At 40.3% G+C, this 19,724-nt stretch overlaps 1 protein-coding gene and 1 pseudogene across 1 annotated transcript in view; one reads left to right on the forward strand and one right to left on the reverse strand.

The window, feature by feature from the left end:
• The window catches only part of SV2C (synaptic vesicle glycoprotein 2C), a 186,955-nt gene that overhangs the window by 34,669 nt on the left and 132,562 nt on the right, over positions 1–19,724 (forward strand). The window contains exon 2 of the mRNA XM_033110343.1: positions 15,475–16,155. Within this exon, the coding sequence (XP_032966234.1) occupies positions 15,576–16,155 (580 nt within the window). The 5' untranslated portion in view covers positions 15,475–15,575. The remainder of the gene's footprint in view (positions 1–15,474; positions 16,156–19,724) is intronic.
• On the reverse strand, positions 1,320–2,524 carry LOC117024597 (5'-AMP-activated protein kinase subunit gamma-1-like; annotated as a pseudogene).

Here is a 19,724-nt window from a genome sequence, read left to right on the forward strand (position 1 = left end):
CAGACATTAAGGGGAGAATAGTACAAGCCTGAAGGGGCGGGGAGTCCCTGGGCTTGTTGACATCCGAGGGGGTTAGATAACTGAGGTCCAGGAGGAAGTGTTTTGCTGTTCTCAATGTAGTATAAGGGAGGCAGACTTGATCAGTCTGGCTCTGCCTTTAAATTGCATTGAAACTCTGCTAGTATGCTCATCACACGGCCTGACTCGCAGACAAATAGGCTTGCATGTTTCTTAGTGCTTTCCTTACAGCTCAACCGCAGGGTATGTATCTCAGCAACAGCTGCAAACACCCAGGGTGAGTCTTTTCGGAAGGAGAGGCTGCTGCTTCGTGACTCCCCAGCCAGTGCTCCTGTGAGAGGGAAATTGCCAGCCTTATCACAGCTGGATGATGACTTCTATTTATAAAGGACATTCTTCTATAATTTCAAGTAAACTAGCACTTGCTGAGTAGGTACTATGTACCAAGTGTTATTTGATGTTATTTTATTTAATCCTCCCAAGAGCACTTTCATTTTCCATTGTACAGATAATGCACTTGAGTATTGAAGGCCATAAATAACTTGCCTAGTGTCACAAAGCTAGTAAATGGCAAAGCAGTACTGGGACCCAGGTGTGTGTTTCTCACTACCACGATCACTGTTTCTGCCTAATCATTTAGGTTGTTTTAATATGTCTAAGACAACTATTTGCTCAAGGGAGGTCGTGGAGTTTCTCTGTAAATTTAAGAACGATCATGTGTTTGTTCCCCTGACATGGTGTATGGATTGCATCACTCTTATAGTGTTCCACCTTTGGGTATAAGTAATTGCCTGACGCCAGTATTTGGCTCCATAGCTAACGTTTCCCCCTGTTTTGTGAAGAGGTTCCTGTCATTTTAATTAGGTTTGCCATGAAAAGCAATAACCTCAGCTAACCACTCTGCCCTCCCCCTGAACCTAACCCACCTCCCGTCATATGCGTACAGCATAGGAACCCAAAGGCCGTCCTCCCCACGATCCTCCCCGGGCCCCATACGGGGAGAAATGTCACTAATGGATTCAGCCTTTTCCATACAGCATGAAACAGATGAATAAAATATTGTTATGAAGAGTTTTGTTGTGCTATTAGGATAGAGTCTGGGACGGAGATAGAAGCAAAGGCTGGGTGAGGTCTGGGCTCTCCTAGAGATCAGAGTTTGCCCGAGGGGCACAGAGTCCAGAGTTCACCCAGAGCAGGTGCTATGTCTAAGAGGATGGGGGCTAGGACGGGAGGGCTGAAAGTTCCTCAAGTGTATGTGTGAGGATAGGACAGCTGAAAATCCATTCTCCTTCCTCCCTTCCCTACCACCTTCCCCAGCTCCCAGGTAAAAGAGTACGGGGCTCCCGCGCAGGAAACAGAGTCCTGATTCTCTCAAGGTTCCATCTGTGGTTTGCAGAGCTTTGGGCAGGCCGTGAGTGGGCATATGGCCCAGTGACCCCTCCCCCAGCTGAGAGCTTCTCTCCGTCTGTGAGCACCAGGCCTGCAGGATGTCCAACAGTGATACGACCCCCTGACCACAGCGTGCTCATCCATCACTACAGGTCAGTGCACCTCTGCTGCCATCAGCCTGCTGCTGATGGTCTCCGGAGTTGCATGCAGGTCGCCCTTGAGGACACCCTCAAAGTAACGTGATCGATGTCGCAAGGGTTTGGTCATGGACACATCTGAGTTGTTGCAGGTCTTTTCTGCTGCCATATTGATAACGTCAGACTCGGGCTAGATATCCACCACATGCCCTTTCTCATCTACCACAGGCAGGGCCGAGACCCGGTGCTGTACAAAGATGCCTAGAGCCACGTAGGTGGGGGTGGGGGTGCAAACCCTAGTAGTGTTGGCCTAGGTGCCAGTCTATAGCTCTTCCAGAGACTTAGACATGAGCCCTTAGATATGGCTCAGGAACTCAGTGATAAACCACATGAGGAACTTGAGGATGAGCTTGTGGGTGAGGACGTACAAGGTGTTGCCCGATTCTGGGTCAATGGCAGCCTGTGGATCTTGTTTCGAATGAATGAAAAGATAGCATCAAACAAGCTGGCATTAGGAGAAATGCAGACAAGTGGTCCTGTAGGTACACCTCTCTCCAAGTTTCTATCTTGTGTTTTTCCAGCTCAGAGATCTTTACCAAAGCTAATTTATAGTAGCAGAGCAGGATATTGATGGACTCGGTGATGGTCAGCATACCCCAACACTTCACTACTTACTATCCCACAAAGGGGCAGCTGGTACACCACTACTCGCCAAAGCAAAGAAAGGTTTTTCTCTGCAGGGAAGTATCAAATACAACCAATTTGGAGCTTGTGGGAATCAGGTCATAGCAGTGATGAGACTTCATGCAGGAAGTATACACACTATTGTTGGATTCTGGGGTCTCTTAAGGATGCTCATTTTCTGCACCTGGGAAGCTCTCTGAGGAAGTGACCACTGAGAGAGCGCCACATCTGGGGAGGTCCCAGCAGCTGACTGTCAGAGACAGAGCCAAAGCTTGAATGGCTGAGAGGTGGGTGAGCCCCACAGATGTTCTGAAACTGGGGACCTGAGTCTTTGGAGTGGAAGGCTGCCACCGCCCGGAGGATGCTGCTTTTCCAAGTTTCCTTGCACATGGCAGCCACCTCCATTGTAAGAGGTGCCCACCGTAGCCAGCTTTTAAATATCCAACGTATGACTATCTCATTTATTATTTGGGTCGATTTCTTTTTCATCTAATTCCAGTGATGGACAAGCAGAGAAACTGAAACTAGTCTCATTTCGTAATAGTTCTGATGAGAGACTGAGTGAATGTGGAGAAGGGTAAATGATCGCAGACCTTCTTAAGCACTTACCAGATTCAGCTAAGAGTTTCGTTTTCCTTTTGATTGCTCAGTCTGTACTGAGGAACTCTTCTGTCAGCTTCCTCCTCCAGCCTTAAATCTGCCTTTAAAGACATTTCATAAATACTGCCTGTATTTTGAAGTTGTCATATTCATTATCAGATGGTTATAGTCAGAATAAAGATTATAATGGATGTGAAAGAGCTGGGCGAATGAGATTTAGTTGAAGAGGTATTCCCGGCGTTAGGTAAATAGGGTTTTATTAAGCTTCATTCTTCTAGCTCCCCGACTGTAAACCCACTCCACTTAGAGTAAAATCCAAGGCCCTTGCCGTGACCCTTAAAGCCCTTGGGGACAAGGGAAGTGTCCCCAACCACTTCCCTTGTCATAGCAGAGACTTCACGAGACCCTTCCCTGACTCTGCTCAGTCACCTGACCTTCTTGCCCTTCTCCACCTGAGGCGTTTGCTCTTGCCATTCTGTGTGTCTTCAAAACTGAGTCCTTGGGAGCAGCATGGCTTATGTCCTGGCCTTAGTCAGGCTTCTACTCAGATTTCCTCTGCTCGGAGGCTCCCAACTTGACCACTTCTCCTAGAATAACAGCACCTCCTGCACTGTAACCAGCACTGTCCAGTGGAGTAACGTCTGGTTATTTAAATGCAAGTTTTGGCCCTGTTTTTACTAGACAGAACAGATATAGAACATCTCCGTCATCACAGAAAGTTCTGTGGGACAACACTGCTCTAATCTCTTACCCTATTTTATTTTTATTTGTAGAACTCAACATTACATGAAATTATGTATTTGTTTGTCTTGTGATCTGTCTTGTCACTCGAAAGAAAGCTCTATACAGTCAGACACAGGGGACTTTGTGTGTTTTGTTCAATCTCTTATTTTTAGCTCCTCAAAGAGGGCCTGGTACATAATAAGGGCTTAATAAGTACATAATAAATGAATGATTGGATCTTTTGGGGGCCCTTTTTAAATCCCAGGGGAGAGAAGAAGAATTGTTGAAAAAAATTACTTTTCTCCTGCTTTTCCCAGCCCTGGAGAGCCTTTGTGTGAACCCATGTGCTTCCAGGAAGGGATTCAGTCCCTGGCTTTCTCTTTGTGTTTCCCTCGCATGATTCGTAAGTCCCAGTGAAAGAAGCAGAACTGACCACATTCACTTTCAGTGGCTAATACCACATTCACAGATGGTCCGTTTCAAATCTGGAAGCCTCTGTGTAATGCCAGGGAAATCATCTGCCAGAAAGTTTTTGGTCATTTCATGGAAGAGAGTATCTTGCTGTTATTTAAAAGTAGGAATCGTGTATGACAGTTTGGTGACCGATTTTGCTTAATAATTCTGGTTGATCTGAAGATCCTCAGACATCTGATTTCCCCAAAGAGTGACAGGATCCTGGTAGCTACTTAGGAAAGGGAATCCAGGAGCACTACATTCTCCTGGGTTCCACTGAAGACACACGAGTCTCTTGCCAGTTCTCCTGCAAAGTTACTCCTTTAAGGAGAACCCTGGTCTACAGAAAGGTCTAGAGAGGAAAGCTGAGCTAGGACTGTCAGCATGGTTTAGTGATTTTCCTGTCTGAATTCTCCTCAAGCAAGTTTAACCCAACATTTGCAGCTCATCTGATCTACTCCACGATCAAAATTCAGTATGTTTGTTCTCCCTTGAGGCCAATGCTTTGCTTTGGAAGAGAGCACACTTCCTGACGCACTGAATGGATCTGACAGAAGCTAAAGTTTGTGGCACACATACACACACACACACACACACACACACGGTGCCAAAAATGTATACAGATTTTAAGAAAGGAAAAAACTGTACTAAAATTGTAATCCTCAATATATACTGATAACAAAAGATGAATACAAGTCACATTTGACTTCTGCAATTACGAGAGGTGCTCAGAGTGATTACCATCAGTGTAATTTTAATATAGTTTTTTCCTTTCTTAAAATGTATATACATTTTTTTGGCACCCTCTGTATATAGTATATCATGGTTCTGAAAAACCAGTAAACAAATATACAAATGAATAAAAACTTTAAAATATGTATTTAGTTATATGTATGTGTATGCATCTTATTTATTAAAAAACTGGCATACTAAGAAGAAAACATCTAAACTGAGTTATATAAAAAAAGACTTAAATAAATAGATATATTGTATTTTTGGATTAAGTGACTATTTGAAGATTTTTAGTTCCTGTAAAATCAATTTGTAAACAGTACAATTCTTGTTAAAATTCAAATGAAATTTGTTTTTAAATTAAAGTTTATTGGGGTGACAATTGTTAGTAAAGTTATATAGATTTCAGGTGTACAGTTCTGTAATATATTATCTATATCTCACATTGTGTGTTCACCACCCAGAGTCAGTTCTCTTTCCATCACCATATATTGGAGCCCGTTTACCCTCTTCTAGTACCCCCTCCCTCCTTACCCTCTGGTAATGAAACTTTTAACATAAAATTCTTAGTACAATTTTAATTAAAATTCTAATGAATAGTTCATTTGGAAGAGAAAGTGGATGAGATACAAATAAGTATTTGCAAATGATGAGTCATGAAAGGTACGGGCATTGACAGATATTAAACCTAAAAGTGATAAAATGGTAGATGGTAGGAGGGCAACAGTAGATAAACATATCAATGGAGCAGAATTCAAAACTGAAGAGACACTAATACATGGAAGAATAAAAGGGCCATTTTCATAAATGTTTCTGAGATATTTGATTATTCATTTTTTGAAATTCCTTTTCTGTACAATATAGCAAAATAAATTCCAGAACTAAACATTAAACAATGAAACTAAAATTAATTAGAACAAACATAGATGAATGTTTTGGAAATTCAGGAGGGCCTTGATAAACTATTAAGGCAGAAAATATGAAAGAAGAACTTTTTAATAGTCTCTAAAAATAGTTAATAGCTTTGCATGGCAAAAATACCATAGACAAGGCTATCAGAGAAAAGTATTTACAACATAAATGACAAAAGGGTTTATATCCTTACTATATAAAAAACTAAAATTCAATAAGAAAAAGACTTTGTATTAGTTTCCTGTGGTTGCTTAACCAATTACCACACTGGATGGCTTTAAACAGAGAAATTTGCTCTCTCACAGTTCAAGATGTCTCAGGGCTGCACTCGCTCCAAAGGGGACAATGCCTCCTTGCCTCTTCCAGTTTCTGGTGGCTCTGGGTCTTCCTGGGCTTGTGACTGCATGACTCTGCCTCCACCTTCATATGGCCTTCTCTCTGTCTGTGTCTTCTCTCTTCCGTCTCTTATAAGGGTACTTGCCATTGCCATTGGATTTAGGGTCCACCCAGATAAGCCAGGATGATCTCATCTCAAGATCTTCAACTTAACTACACCTTTTTCCAAATAAGATCACATGCATAGGTTCTTGGTTTGAGGATGTGCATATATCTTTCTGGGAGCCAGCATTACACCCACTATAAACCTCAATGCAAAAATGGGCAAAGGATAAAAGATTTTACAGGGGAAGGGATATTCAATTTCACTAGTAATCAAATGGAACTTAAAATGATAAAACACCATTTTTCTCTAATTTGCCAGAAACCTCAACTACTAATTTCTAGTATAGTGAGAACACAAGGAAATAGCAGCTGCCCTACATGTTTCTGGAAGTTATAAATTGCCACAACCTTTTTGAAGGACAATGTGATATTATATATAAAAAAACAATAAAATTAGGTTCTCCCTTTGATCTAAGGAATTCTCAGTAAGCACACACAAGGGTGTGTATCACCATATTATTAATAATACTAAAATAGTGTAAACAACCTAAAAGTGCAATGATAGGAGACAGGTTAAATGAATTACAGTATACCATAAATTAAAATGGTAGAAGAATGTTTAAAAGCATGAAAAAAGTCAATATAAAATATATGATTGAAGCAGGTTATAATAGTGCCAACCTCTGGGTTGAGGTGGTGGGTTGCGCACATGCTAAACCCTATTACACATCCATGGATAATTTATGAAAGTATAATTTAGATAATAAATAGCTAACTGCAAAAGAAAGAAATCCTCAGATGCCAGCAATGGAAAAGGAAGGCATAGCAGTGTGTGGAAGTTGACCCTCTGCCTTCCAAGTTATGGCCAGGACATGGTCAGCAGGCAAGCTGGGAGTCGCACAGTGCCCATTTCCACCTGGAGGAAAGGACAGTCCAAAACTGTCCACCATGGATAAGTCTGGGAAAATGACATCCACCTGAGATGGAAATTCTGAGCCTACCAGAATCTCTGTAAATATGGAAAATATGGAGAGCTGAGCTAATCATAGAAAAACGAGTTCAGACTTTTGTGAAACCTATGAGGATTTAGCAGCAGCAAAGTCAAACCCTATAGGAATCTCTAAAGCGAAGTCTCTACAACGCCAGGTCCAAGCTGGACGGGGTTTCTATGGAACCATAGTTCTGAAATTTTGGTCTGGCCTCAAACTCATTTTCACTCTTAAAAATTGTTAAGGATAAAAGTGCCTTCCTTTTTGTCAGTTATATCTATTGATATTTACCATATTAGAAACTAAAACTGAGAAACTTTTAAAACACAAGAAACTACAAGTATACATTCCATTAACCATCACAGTAATGATGTCACCACACATCATGTAGCCTCTGGAAAATGACCACTATACACACATAAAAAAAAAAAAATGAGACTGAAAGAAGTCAAGTAACTTCTTTCTATTGTTATGAAAATTATTTTGACCTCACAGTTTCCTTGAATGGTCTTGGGAGTATTCTGGGAATCCCCAGACCACACCTTGAGAACAACTGCTATGGAAGATATGCTCACAGCCAAGAATTACTAAACATCTAATGAAGTCCTGTACTATTTAAGATAGTCTACTAATCCAGTGAATGGGGGAAGTTCACACCTGAAGAGGTAGAGATAATAGAGTAATCTGAGAAGGGTTTCACATCCAAATGTACAGTGAGACCTAAATTAATCATATGCTCAAGCGTCAGCATAGCTTGTATAATTGTTCATTGTTAAGAGTGGGGATTTCTGGGCAGTAGAAATACATTTGGGTTTTATTTTATTCTTTGTGACTTTCTGAATTTTCCAGTTATTTCTTAAGCATGTTGTAGTTTTGTAATCAGAAAGAATATTGCTGTACTAAATTGAATTTGGATACTTCTTTAAGAGAATATTATTCTCTTTGACTCACTTGAGAATATTCCTTCTTTAAAGAGGTCTAGGACCGTCACAAAAGTTCATATATGTAAACAGGTTTGTTTTTTAGATAAGGCCTTTAGATTTCACTAATGTGGAATTTGCAGAGATTTAGACAACTGCTGAAACCAGTTTGCCCTGGTTTAGGAGAGCTATTCTTCATAGAGCAAATTAATTGTGTCAAAATTGCATAAAAAGAATGTTAATATATTTAAAATAAAAATTTTTGGGCTCTCGAATGAGTTATTACTCAAAAATATGCAGACGCTATTTTTGTAGCAAGTTTATTTTAAAATCATAAGTGATTTTATTTTAAAATCACTTTGAAAACTTAATTTCAGTTTTGCATAGACTTGAAAGAAATACTGTCTTCCATTTTAGAAATATTATTTTAATGTAGACTTTCTGCCTTTCATCCTGCATCCCTCAATTAATTCTAATTAGTGAGTTTTATGGTATTTTATAACAGAGACATTAGAATTTTAAAAGATCTTGGTGTTTATCTTAATACAGTTTTTACCATAGTGTATAATGAGGACTGCTAGTTGGTGTCATGTTGTGGGTGAGTGGGGACGTTCTTTTGTTATGAAAGTTTGGGAAATGGTTGGATAACACATTTAAATAGGTTCTTTACAACAGCTTTGCATTGTGACACTCCTAGAAAAGGATATATGAAGTATAAGACAGAAACGTCGCAAATGTATTCGACCATAGAACTTTTTCCTCTCAGGGCACCTTGCAGGTACCAGGTAGTGTAGATTGCACTTTGACGAAATGCTGATTTGGACAACTCCCTCATGAAGAAAGGGGGATCAGAGCTTATGTTCTAATAAGGAAGACCATCGCATTCATGGGTAACCATAAAGGAAGACATGATTGAATGCCAGGAGGAAACCGACTATGTTTAACTCTGAAGATGTGATTAAAGATGTGATTAAGTTGCACAATAATGAAAGGAGATCACGTCATGAAAAAGGTGGCTTTTGAACTGCACCGTGGAAAATGGGGATTTACACATAAGTTTAAAGGTTTGGAGGACAAGAGGCATCCTTCAATGACAAAAGTCTGATGCCAAAGATTTGGACAGGCAGGGATGATGGGTCAGTATCTACTCTTTCATCTCAAAATGTGCTCTCCTCCCTCCCCAAAGCTTCTTTGCAGAATGCTGTCTCACTGCAGATATGGGGTTCTGCATTTTAACTCTGGTCACCTTCCAGTATTATCACTATTACACAAGGTTGGACTACATACTGTAGCAACAGGTACTTAGAGCTCCTATAAGGCTATCTCCACCTTCTCGGCTTCCTGCTCTCTCTCAAGCCTGTCTTCAGACCACCAAAGTCCAGAGCTCCAGAGCTCAGGTATGCTGACCTTTCTTGTGGACAGTTAATATAAGGTCCAGGGGTTTCAAACCTGTGCTGAATAGGCATTTCAACAAATGTTTCCTGCCAGAATAAGTACATTCATAATTTAGATGGTGCACTGCACCAAATCTCTTGGACTAGGTTCTTTTAATAATCACTAGAGCATCTTCCTGAATGTAAATTATACCTCATTGAAATTGATTTTAAGCTTTTTTTTTTTTAAAAAAAGTCACTATTTTCAGACATATGTGCAACAGCCTTGAGGTATCTAGTTGTTTACAATCAGCCCTACTTACAATGGAGGTGAGGAATATTAAATGTTGCCTCTGTTTCTGACATTAAGCATGGATGAAAATGTATATCAGTTTGGAGTGATACAGTGTCCCTCAAAATATCTCTGGACTTATTGTAAAGTTTAGATGTACATTTCCTTGTCTTTTTGTTTTAATGGAACCCTATTTTGTGACATTATTATAATGTCACATATGTTTAGTCTCATAAGAGATGGAAAGTGGTATGGCTCTTATTGGGGTGGCAGGTGAGCTGTGCTATAGTCTTGACCAAAATTATACAAAACCAAGTTAAAGTGGCCTGTTATTCCCCACCTCTCGGGTTTCCACTCAGACAAGGGATTTTCACTGCTCCCTAGGAGAGACAAATGTGGGAAACATACTCGTGGCTTCTCTCTTACCCACCCATGCACATCCCCTCACTCCTCCCCAGCAAAGAAGGAGCGATTGTTCTGGGGAGATGGGGGAAAGACCTTGGCTTGCTGGCCTCATCCCCAAGGGAGGTGCTTACTCAGGTCTGCTACTGGCAGCATGGAAAGCTCACTGGACAGCATTCCCCCACAGGAAGAAGATCTGCATGCTCCAGCATGCTGAACTGGGAAGAAACTATGGCATCAAGGATGAAATGTGGGCACAATTCTCCAATTGCTGGCAATTGATTGCCATTTGTCTTCTGGGTTGGATGTCTCCATCAGAGCTGAGCTTAGCAGGGGAAGAGGGTTGTTACACAGCGAGCCCTTCCCCTGGTCCCAACACACTAGAATCTGCAAGTACTTCGGAGGATCTCTATATCCAGGCATGGGAGGTGGGGGCTGTGTTCTACCACTATGTTCTTGGCTGTTTCAGTTCTCTATTTTCTTTGCGTGCTCCCATTTCTACTAAGAATAGATGTAGTGGGTAAGTGCTTGGGCTCGGGAGTAGGACTGTCTAGGTTTGAATTCTTAGTGGGCATACAGTTTCCCCATCTGTGAAATGAGGATTTTAAAAGTACCTGCAGCGTATGACTGTTGTGAGAAACATTGTTGTGTGGTAACTCCTTTGAAGTGCTTAGCACATGGCCGACATAATAATAGGCAATCTAATAGTATTGCTATCATTGCTCTACGAGTACATAATGTCTTTAAAGCTGCATAAATACAGTTATTAAAACGATGGACTCTCCTAGCATGCAGAAGATTCTAGAATGTTTTGAGGAAGAGGAGTTATCCAAGATCTTTAGTGTTGGTGCTTATGAGGGGTAAAGCTGAAGGAAGGACTGGAGGCTTGGGTACAGTGTGGGGAAACTGAGAAAAACAGTGTGTGTGTGGCGGGGGGTTGTGCATGACGGGGACATGTAGGATGGTTTTGAAATAGTATGTGGTATTAGTGGATACATGCTGTTTGGCATGAACCATCAAAGAAAAACTAAAATTCTATTTTGCCAGAATAACTCTCATTTATGTGTATAACTTACTTGTGCACCATGATTATGCATGTCATTAAATATGTCACATAAACTTTGCTGTAAATATTATTTGGTGATAACAGCCACCTCTATAAATATAGTTTTTAATCAGCTGTGGGTCCTACCACTCGGCATGATTAGCAGGGCATCTAAACAATTTTTATCAAATGCTATTGTAGGAGATACTGTTAAAGCTCTGCTTAGATACTCTTGGATGCCAGTCGTTGGTTATCTCCGAGCTCTCCTCCCCAGGCTTCTGTGTGACTTTGCTTCCACCGGCCAGCACCTGCATCTCTTCTGAGGACTGCCCGCGAGGTGCTGGAACTGTTTTGCCTTTTGGTGCAGAGAGCTAGAAGCGCCTAGAGCCCATCCTCGCTCTGGGGAGCCCTTAGTCAGCAATGGACAATGTGGGAGAATGAAAGCACAGTGCCTTTGCCTTTGTGGGAATAACTCTGAGGCATAAGTTACGTTCCTGAGTAATCAGGAGTGATAACCGATCATGGGGTGAAACTCAACCCCATGGGACTTTGCCTACATTTGCATTCTTGCTTCAATTGTCCCCCTCCCTTACCTGTTCTTACCTTACGTCCACTCCCTCACCAGTTCTTCTTTAATAAATGATTCACACCTGTTTCCTCATCACAGGGGCTGCTTCTGGGGAATTCTAAGTAAACACACTTAATATATGTCGAATTCTGCCCTGGACACAATGTAAACACCACTCATTTATTCCTCACCATGCTGTAAGGTAATCATTCTCTTTATTTCCTGGAGAAAGGCACCGACTCGAATAAGCGAGAAGGGGCAGCATGTACTTCACGGAGGTGGTTAGAGGGTCATTGCTCTGTCTCCTTTCCTGCCCTCCCGGCCCACTGACTTCTTATGTAACATGGCTATATTATCTTTTCACGTACAGCCACCATCTTGGGGGAGTTTCAGCTGAACACACAAGACCATGTTTTGGAATTATTCGTATAAAGCCTAACACTGATGAAACATATCACAGTAATTCTCTTTACTTCAGAATCTACAGACAATTGAGCAAAGAGGCTATAAAACCGTTTTCATATAGGAAACACAAGTTACCAGCATGACTAGGAAGAACACGGCTGCGTTTTCTGAGACTTCAGTGAGAGGGCTGTGTGGGCAGATGCGTGATCCCCAGCATCTCCTCTGACAAGCTTTGTAACCGTGGGCTAGTTATTTAATCTCTCTAAATCTTAATTTTCTCACCTGTAAAATGCAGACTATAATATCCATTTTGTAGGATTGAAGGCAGGATTGAATCATAGATAAAATAGTTATAATAAAACTATATAAATTTTTTAGCACAACATCTGGTGCTTACTGTAGTAAGCATTACATCTAACCATTTTTTGTTAAAATGGTGCCTGGCACGTATTATGTGGTATATCTCAGTAACTCACCCCAAAACAGAGGTGTATTGTTTGCTGACACGGATGGTGCAATGAGCAGCTGCTCCTGGACCTCCTCACAGGCCCCACCTGGTGTGCAGACCACACCTTGACAATGGTTGCTTTCATGTAGGCATGACCTTCCCACTCAGGTACCAATATACCATTTCCCTGGTGATCTCTGGAATGAGTCAAGCTTTTTTGCATGTTTCCACTTTCCAGAGAGAGGAATAGCCATAGAATACAACTCTGCCCCCTGAACAATGCGCCTACTAGCCAAGCATCTTGCACATTTTCCAAGATTGCTTAGGAAAGCTGATACCCACTTGTTTTCCTGTTTAACATTTTATTTGGGGAATCATTGTAGAGTCACATACAGTTACAAGAAATAATACGGACAGATTCCCTCTACCCATCACCCAGTTTTCTTCAGTGGCAACATCTACAGACATCAGATTTTACGCAGAAGTTTTGAATAAGTATTTATACCTGCCCTTATTTATGCAAAAACACCGAAAACTCTGCTTTGCTTTAGTGAAACTGCAAGCTACAAACCCAGTCTCTTCCTTCAAGGATCTGAAAATCAACTGGAGCTTCTATTTTGGCATGAGGAGCCCTGAGTCAAAAAGAGAATTTATATACACACATTCCTCGTTTTGACCCAGAATGAAAATTAAGACTTTTACAAGAAGCACTTTTCAAAACCAAAATGTTTAATTGTAAAATTCTTTTATATTTTTTTCATTGTTCAGGTGATTAGATTATTTAGGGAGTTAGAATTATGCACTTTCCCCTCACAACCATAATGTTCAAGACAACAGGCCTATTTCCTGTCTAGGGGTGGTTCCACCAGAAGCACCTTTTTGGGAATGAGAGCCCCTTAAAGTATGTGGTAAGAAAACTGGTGGCTGAGGACAAAGGCAGAAGAGCCAAATGGAGTACATGTTTTTACTGTTTATTAGGAAAAGCGATTGCAGAAACTTTCCGTGATTAGCCGTCACTGGCATTGCCAGCATGGCGCGTTATGGTTGCCCAAGCTCCGTCTACTCTCACACTCGCCCGTCGTGGGATTTTACTCCACGGTGTTTCCAGGGCTGTTATTTGTGCACAGGAAGCAGCTGGTGTGCAGTGTCTGATGTGATCAGTTCATGAATAGTAGAGCGGTTGGCTTATTTATTGTGTGAAATGTCTTAATCTTGCTTTTAATTCTTAAAGTAGGAAACGTCTCTCCATCTCCAGTATTGTTTATTATCATTCTCCCTTCTCTTTCTCTTTTTTTCTTGCCTCCTCCTTGAGTTTCTGAGCACTCCACCCTCAACCTCTGTTCTCACTGCCTTCCCATCTTTTCTTCCTCTCCTCCCAGATCCTCCCATCTCTCCCTTCCCCTGCCTCTGAGCTCTCCAAAAAGAAAGTAAAAGGAGAACAAACAGAAAAATCCTTTATGAAGACATTTGGCAGAAAGCCTCATAATCATATATCGATTTTAATTTCATTTTGTCATCTTCCAAAATACAGGCCTGTATAGAGCCATGCTTCTGTTTTGCCTACCAGGCACTTGTAGGAGGTATTCAGTGGTAATGCCGTTCAGTCCATTTAGAAACAAACATTTTTTTGTCTTTATTGCTGTGTTTGTTTGTGATGTCTGAACGTGCAGTTTAAATGTATTTTTGTAATAGCCTTACCAAGTATTTTATACTGGGTACAAAAGGAAAACATAAAAATGACTGTTATATAAACCACTGTTTGGAATACTGCCACAGCGTAGGGCTTGGAGATTAATGATGGAGGAGAATGACTTTTTCACCTTTTGATTACCCATGTGCAAGGGTGAGCCTGACACTGGCTCACTTGGGCCACCAGAAGAGACAGCTCAGTGGGCACGTGAAAGATCAGTTACCATGGAGTAAGCCTGAATGGAATGAGTGAAGATCGAGGGGGCTGTCAGGGAGAACAAAACCCAAATGAGGGCTCGGGGAGACTGCTGACTCTGGTATCCAGGAGAGCAGTTAACTGGGTGGCACAGGACAAGGTAGGAGGGAGGAGGGGGAGAGAGAGAGAGAGTGTATGTGTGTGGGGGGAGGGGTGTGTAGAAATGAAGATGGCAGACCAAAGCCTGGAATATTTACCGGGTGTGGTTGTAAAGGGACATTGTACGTGACTTACCTGCCCTTGCTGGCATGGGTGTGGTTTCTGAAAAGGCAGATCCCCCACTACACAAGCCAAATGTTCTAATTCAATGATTATCAAAGGCATCTGTGAAATCATTTGAGGAACTCTGCCAGTTTCCTGCAGATACGATTGCAGGGGAACAGCCTCATTGTCAGTTCTGGACGCCACGTGAGTCTCTGTTATCATTTATAGGAAGGAAGTGTAATGAAAGTAGAGGGGAAATACATTTTACAAATATACATATGGTTTGATAGCACTATAGATAGGGCTATGTGCCTGCTTTTCTTGTTTTTGTGTTTGTTTATTTTTAATCTGAGGAAATAAGGTCAGACAGGGTTCTCCTCATTGTCTGGTTTTGCCTTTGTAATGTGTATATGTCTGTGAGCGATATTATTTTTCTCAATCAAGGTATACCTTTATAGCACTTTCAAAATGTGTTGGATGTAGTTTTAAAGGTGCCAGACGTCCTGTTTTATTCTCAGCGTAATGCTTGTGCAGTGTAGGCAAAGTTACCCAACAATCAGTGTTCCTTAAAAACAAATCAATAATAATAATAATAACAGTAAAAATCCTAACTACTTCCAGTGCTGAACACTTGAGTAGACATCTGGCGTGCATGTGTCCAGTGATAACAAAGAAAGGAAAAGCTAATTTTGTGTCTTAGTCTGAGGGGCAGTGAAAAGACATCCAGCGATAGGTGGTGAAACAGATCTAGAAAGGAATAATAAATATCTCCTGTGGTGTTTCTTTTTTTGCAGTTCCGTTTTGAACCCAAAGTGGATGATGCTGTTGGGACTGAAGCACTGACCAGCATCTGAGAAAAATTCCCAGCTTCTCATTGGCCATCAGTTGAGAGAAGATGGAAGACTCTTACAAGGATAGGACTTCACTGGTGAAGGGTGCCAAGGACATTGCCAAAGAGGTGAAGAAACACACAGTGAAGAAGGTGAATCGAGCAGTGGACCGGGCCCAGGATGAATACACCCAGAGGTCGTACAGTCGGTTCCAGGACGAAGAAGAGGACGATGACTATTATCCACCCGGAGAAACCTATGATGGGGGGGCCAATGATGAGGAAGGCTCCAGTGAAGCTACTGAAGGTCATGATGAAGATGATGAAATCTACGAAGGGGAGTATCAGGGCATCCCCAGTATGAACCAAGGGAAAGACAGCATTGTGTCCGTGGGGCAGCCCAAGGGCGATGAGTACAAGGACCGCAGGGAGCTGGAGTCAGAGAGGAAAGCTGATGAGGAAGAGCTAGCCCAGCAGTATGAGCTGATAATCCAAGAGTGTGGTCATGGCCGTTTTCAGTGGGCCCTGTTCTTCGTCCTGGGCATGGCCCTTATGGCGGACGGTGTGGAAGTGTTTGTAGTGGGCTTTGTGTTGCCCAGCGCGGAGACAGACTTGTGCATTCCAAATTCAGGATCCGGATGGCTAGGTGAGTGCATCATGTCCGAGACACAAATTCCGAAATTGGTTTATTTGTGGAGCATGGTTAACAGATAGAGTAAATACTTTTCACTGAGAACTCTGTATTTTGCTCCAACACTTTATTATAGAAAAAATTTTAAACATTTTAAAATTGTATTTAAAAATTGCGTTTTCAAATAGTGTTAAAAAATTTTAAACACTTTATTATAGAAAAAATTTTAAACACGAAGGAATCAAAAGAATTGTACAGTGATTCCCATATATATCCACCACTTAGATTTTAGAGTTAACATTTACTTTATTTTCTTTATCACCCATCTATCTATCTACCTACCTATCTTTCTATCCATCTACCAATCCAACTTACATTTTTATGCATTTCAACTTAAGTTAGAGCAATATATTTTAACTTATACTATTACGTTACGTTGGTTTATCTTTTATTAACTTCCAAAGAGATGCCCTTGGAAGTTAATTAAGCTATTATATGAAACTTATTTGTCATTTTTGTAAATACAGTGGTTAATTCTATGAAATTCTGATAGATTCCGAATTTCAAATTTTATGTATAATACTGTGGTTTAAGTATTTTGGGGACCCTGTTAAGTTTTGTTTTTCCTATAATCTATGTGTATGTTTGCTTGTTTATTTCCTTCAATTAGCCTTATTCATAGGTTTTTCTCTACCTGACTTTTTCTTTTCAAAGTTCGTACCTTTGTGCCTAAACTGGAAAAACTTCACTTTCTCGTAGGATTTAAAAATACTTCAAATCATATTAATAGTTAAATTATATGTGTTAAAAATAATAGGACCTCCCTATAAAGTATCTAGAAAGCAGATCTGAATTTTGTTTTAAAGTTGCCATGCACTCAAGGTTCATTTTGTTACAAAGCTGTAGTTAATACTTCCAATTATTTCCCTTGTGTAGTGAATATAAGAAGGCCGAGAAACGTGCACACAGTGGAATATCTCCAATAACCTGAGTCAGTTTCAAACACTCGGTACACTGTCATGAGGACTTTCAAACCGCTTTTGCTAAGCATACCTCAGAGAACATGTTTAGGTACATATTAAATCTTTATGTGTTTCAGAATCTGTGAGAGTAAGAATACTTGTTATCTCTGTTTCCAAGGGGCGTTTTAAAACTAAAGCTTGAAAAACAAAATTATGCAGCTCTTTTTTGTGGAAACCTAGTCACTTTCTTAAGTAATGTTATAATCATGGAAGCTGAGGAATTTTCTGTGTGAAAAATAATTAAATACCATTCCCTAACCTGCTCTGTGACAACACAAGAGACATGGCCGTGAATAAGAAGAGGATTTACACCTTATTCCTTTACCACTTGTTTCTTGTATATGAGTCACTCCTAGTATTTGTTTCTTTGACCGCCCAACTGAAAGAGATGGATACATGAAAGCAGACTGTGAGGGGGCAGGGGGAAGAGTGGGGGCATATTTTGCATGGTTTTTGCTGATAGACTCACTTGGTCTGGAAGAGCGTCCTTAGTCATGCGTCCAGTTGATCATTTCAGCACATGTGTTTCGTATCTAGCACTGTACTTTTTTTCCTTCGGAGAGCAAGTATACCCACTGTAAGCATCAAAATATTAAGATTTTGATAAAGGAATATATCAGCAGAATATTTAATTCAAGTTTACTGGGGTGACAATTATTAGTAAAGTTACATAGGTTTCAGGTGTACAATTCTGTAATACATCTATATCTCACATTGTGTGTTCTCCACCCAGAGTCAGTTCTCCTTCTATCACCAAATATTTGATCCCTTTAACCCTCATCTACCACCTGCCTTCCCTTTACCTTCTGGTAACCACTAAACTATTGTCTATGAGTTTTTGTTTCTTTGTTTGTCTTGTTTCTTTGTTGCTTTCAGTTTCATGATGCACATATCAGTGAAATCATATGGTTCTCGACTTTTCTGTCTGATTTATTTCACTTGGCATAATAATCTCAAGATCCATCCATGTTGTTCCAAATGGCACTATTGTCAGCAGAATATTTTAAGAAGGTAGAGCCTTAGAAATACATCTACACAAATATTTAATAATTGCAGGTTTAAATTTAGAACACAAATCTTTTCATGGTATGATTCTAGCTTTTATATTTAAAACATTTCAGAAAAATCTAAGCTGAGACTGCCCTTGTGCCTTTATCTTTTCTGTGCTGAATGGAAGCATAGTATCACACGTGGTTCCCTTATCTGTCTGTCCTATAAACCTGTCAACCCTGATGAGGTTTCACATCCCCAGGTGGCATTCAGAAGTGTAGATAATGTTGTGGAACCATTGGAGCACAAATAGTTTCATTTTTCCATAAATGTTGCCTGCTTTAGTGAATTAAAAATGTGTCCCCGGGAGTGCACAGTTTCACAGCACATTGTGAGTCCACAACGGAAGCATCTTAATGGTTTCTTAACTGTGCCTTCTAGACTTGCATTTCAATTATTTTGCCATTGTAATTTCACTTATAATTGCATGCTCACCAAGTCCTTTTTCGACAAGCATTTAAATTGTTTTGTCATTTTCATTTCATCAAATAATAGCTTTGTAATGTAATTACCACACTAAGTCATAGCAATGGAATCAAAATACAAGAAGGAAAGAGGCATGACCCGCGTTTGGTGGCATTTTGAGGATATGGATTTGCGAAATAATTTCTCATTTGCTACTAAACATTGTGTCATTTCCCTCAAGGCAGGCCAGGAACAAAAAATATGAACCGATTTATGCTTTCATTATTTGGGAGAGAGATCTTCTCTTTGTGTTTGCTAGAAGATGGACCTAAGGTAGCTAAGGGTATATCATGTGTCACATGTCTGTGTGTATGGTCTGTCTGCCTCTATAACATCATTAACTGGGCTAGAGAAAAGAGTAAATATTTAATTGTCCAATGATCTGCTTTGTGAGTGCAGTCACTTTAAGATAATCTATTCTCTATTGCCAAAGTCTATTTACTGTGCACTTATTATGTGCAAAGCACAGTGTTACCACACAGAATAATAAGACAAAAAAAGAAAAGGCAAAGTTTCTGTATCCAAGGAAGTGATAGTCTAGTATGAAGAAATCACAAGTGTCTGAAGATTGGATTTTTCCAGTAGTGTGCAAGAATGGCATCACTATATCTGTATTTTAGAAAGCCACCACCTCTGGCAGCAGTGTGGGAAAATTAGTGAGATGGGAGAGAGACTTAAAAAGTCAAATGGACATCCCATCTGCAGTACATACTAGTACCTCTCCTGTATTGACTAGAGTTGATTGGCATATTGGGCAAACACAGAGCTAGACAAGAACATCAAAGCATCAAGAATACATTTGTGCGTTTGAATGGAATTTTACTTGACTTTTTTTTTTCATTTTTAGAAGCTCTTAAATGTTTAAAAATATTTTTAAGTAATTCTGGAATAAACAAAAATTTTTATGAATTTAAGGTATATTTTTGGCTAGAAGTGGAGCAGTGATTTTCATTTTACTCAATACTTTGCTATCCACCATATCAAGTTAGACTATTTGGCATCCCTGTATCTTCCATTGACAACTATAATGTTCATTCAACAAAAATT

Source organism: Rhinolophus ferrumequinum, chromosome 7, assembly GCF_004115265.2.
Source record: "Rhinolophus ferrumequinum isolate MPI-CBG mRhiFer1 chromosome 7, mRhiFer1_v1.p, whole genome shotgun sequence".
NCBI classification, from domain to species: domain Eukaryota; kingdom Metazoa; phylum Chordata; class Mammalia; order Chiroptera; family Rhinolophidae; genus Rhinolophus; species Rhinolophus ferrumequinum.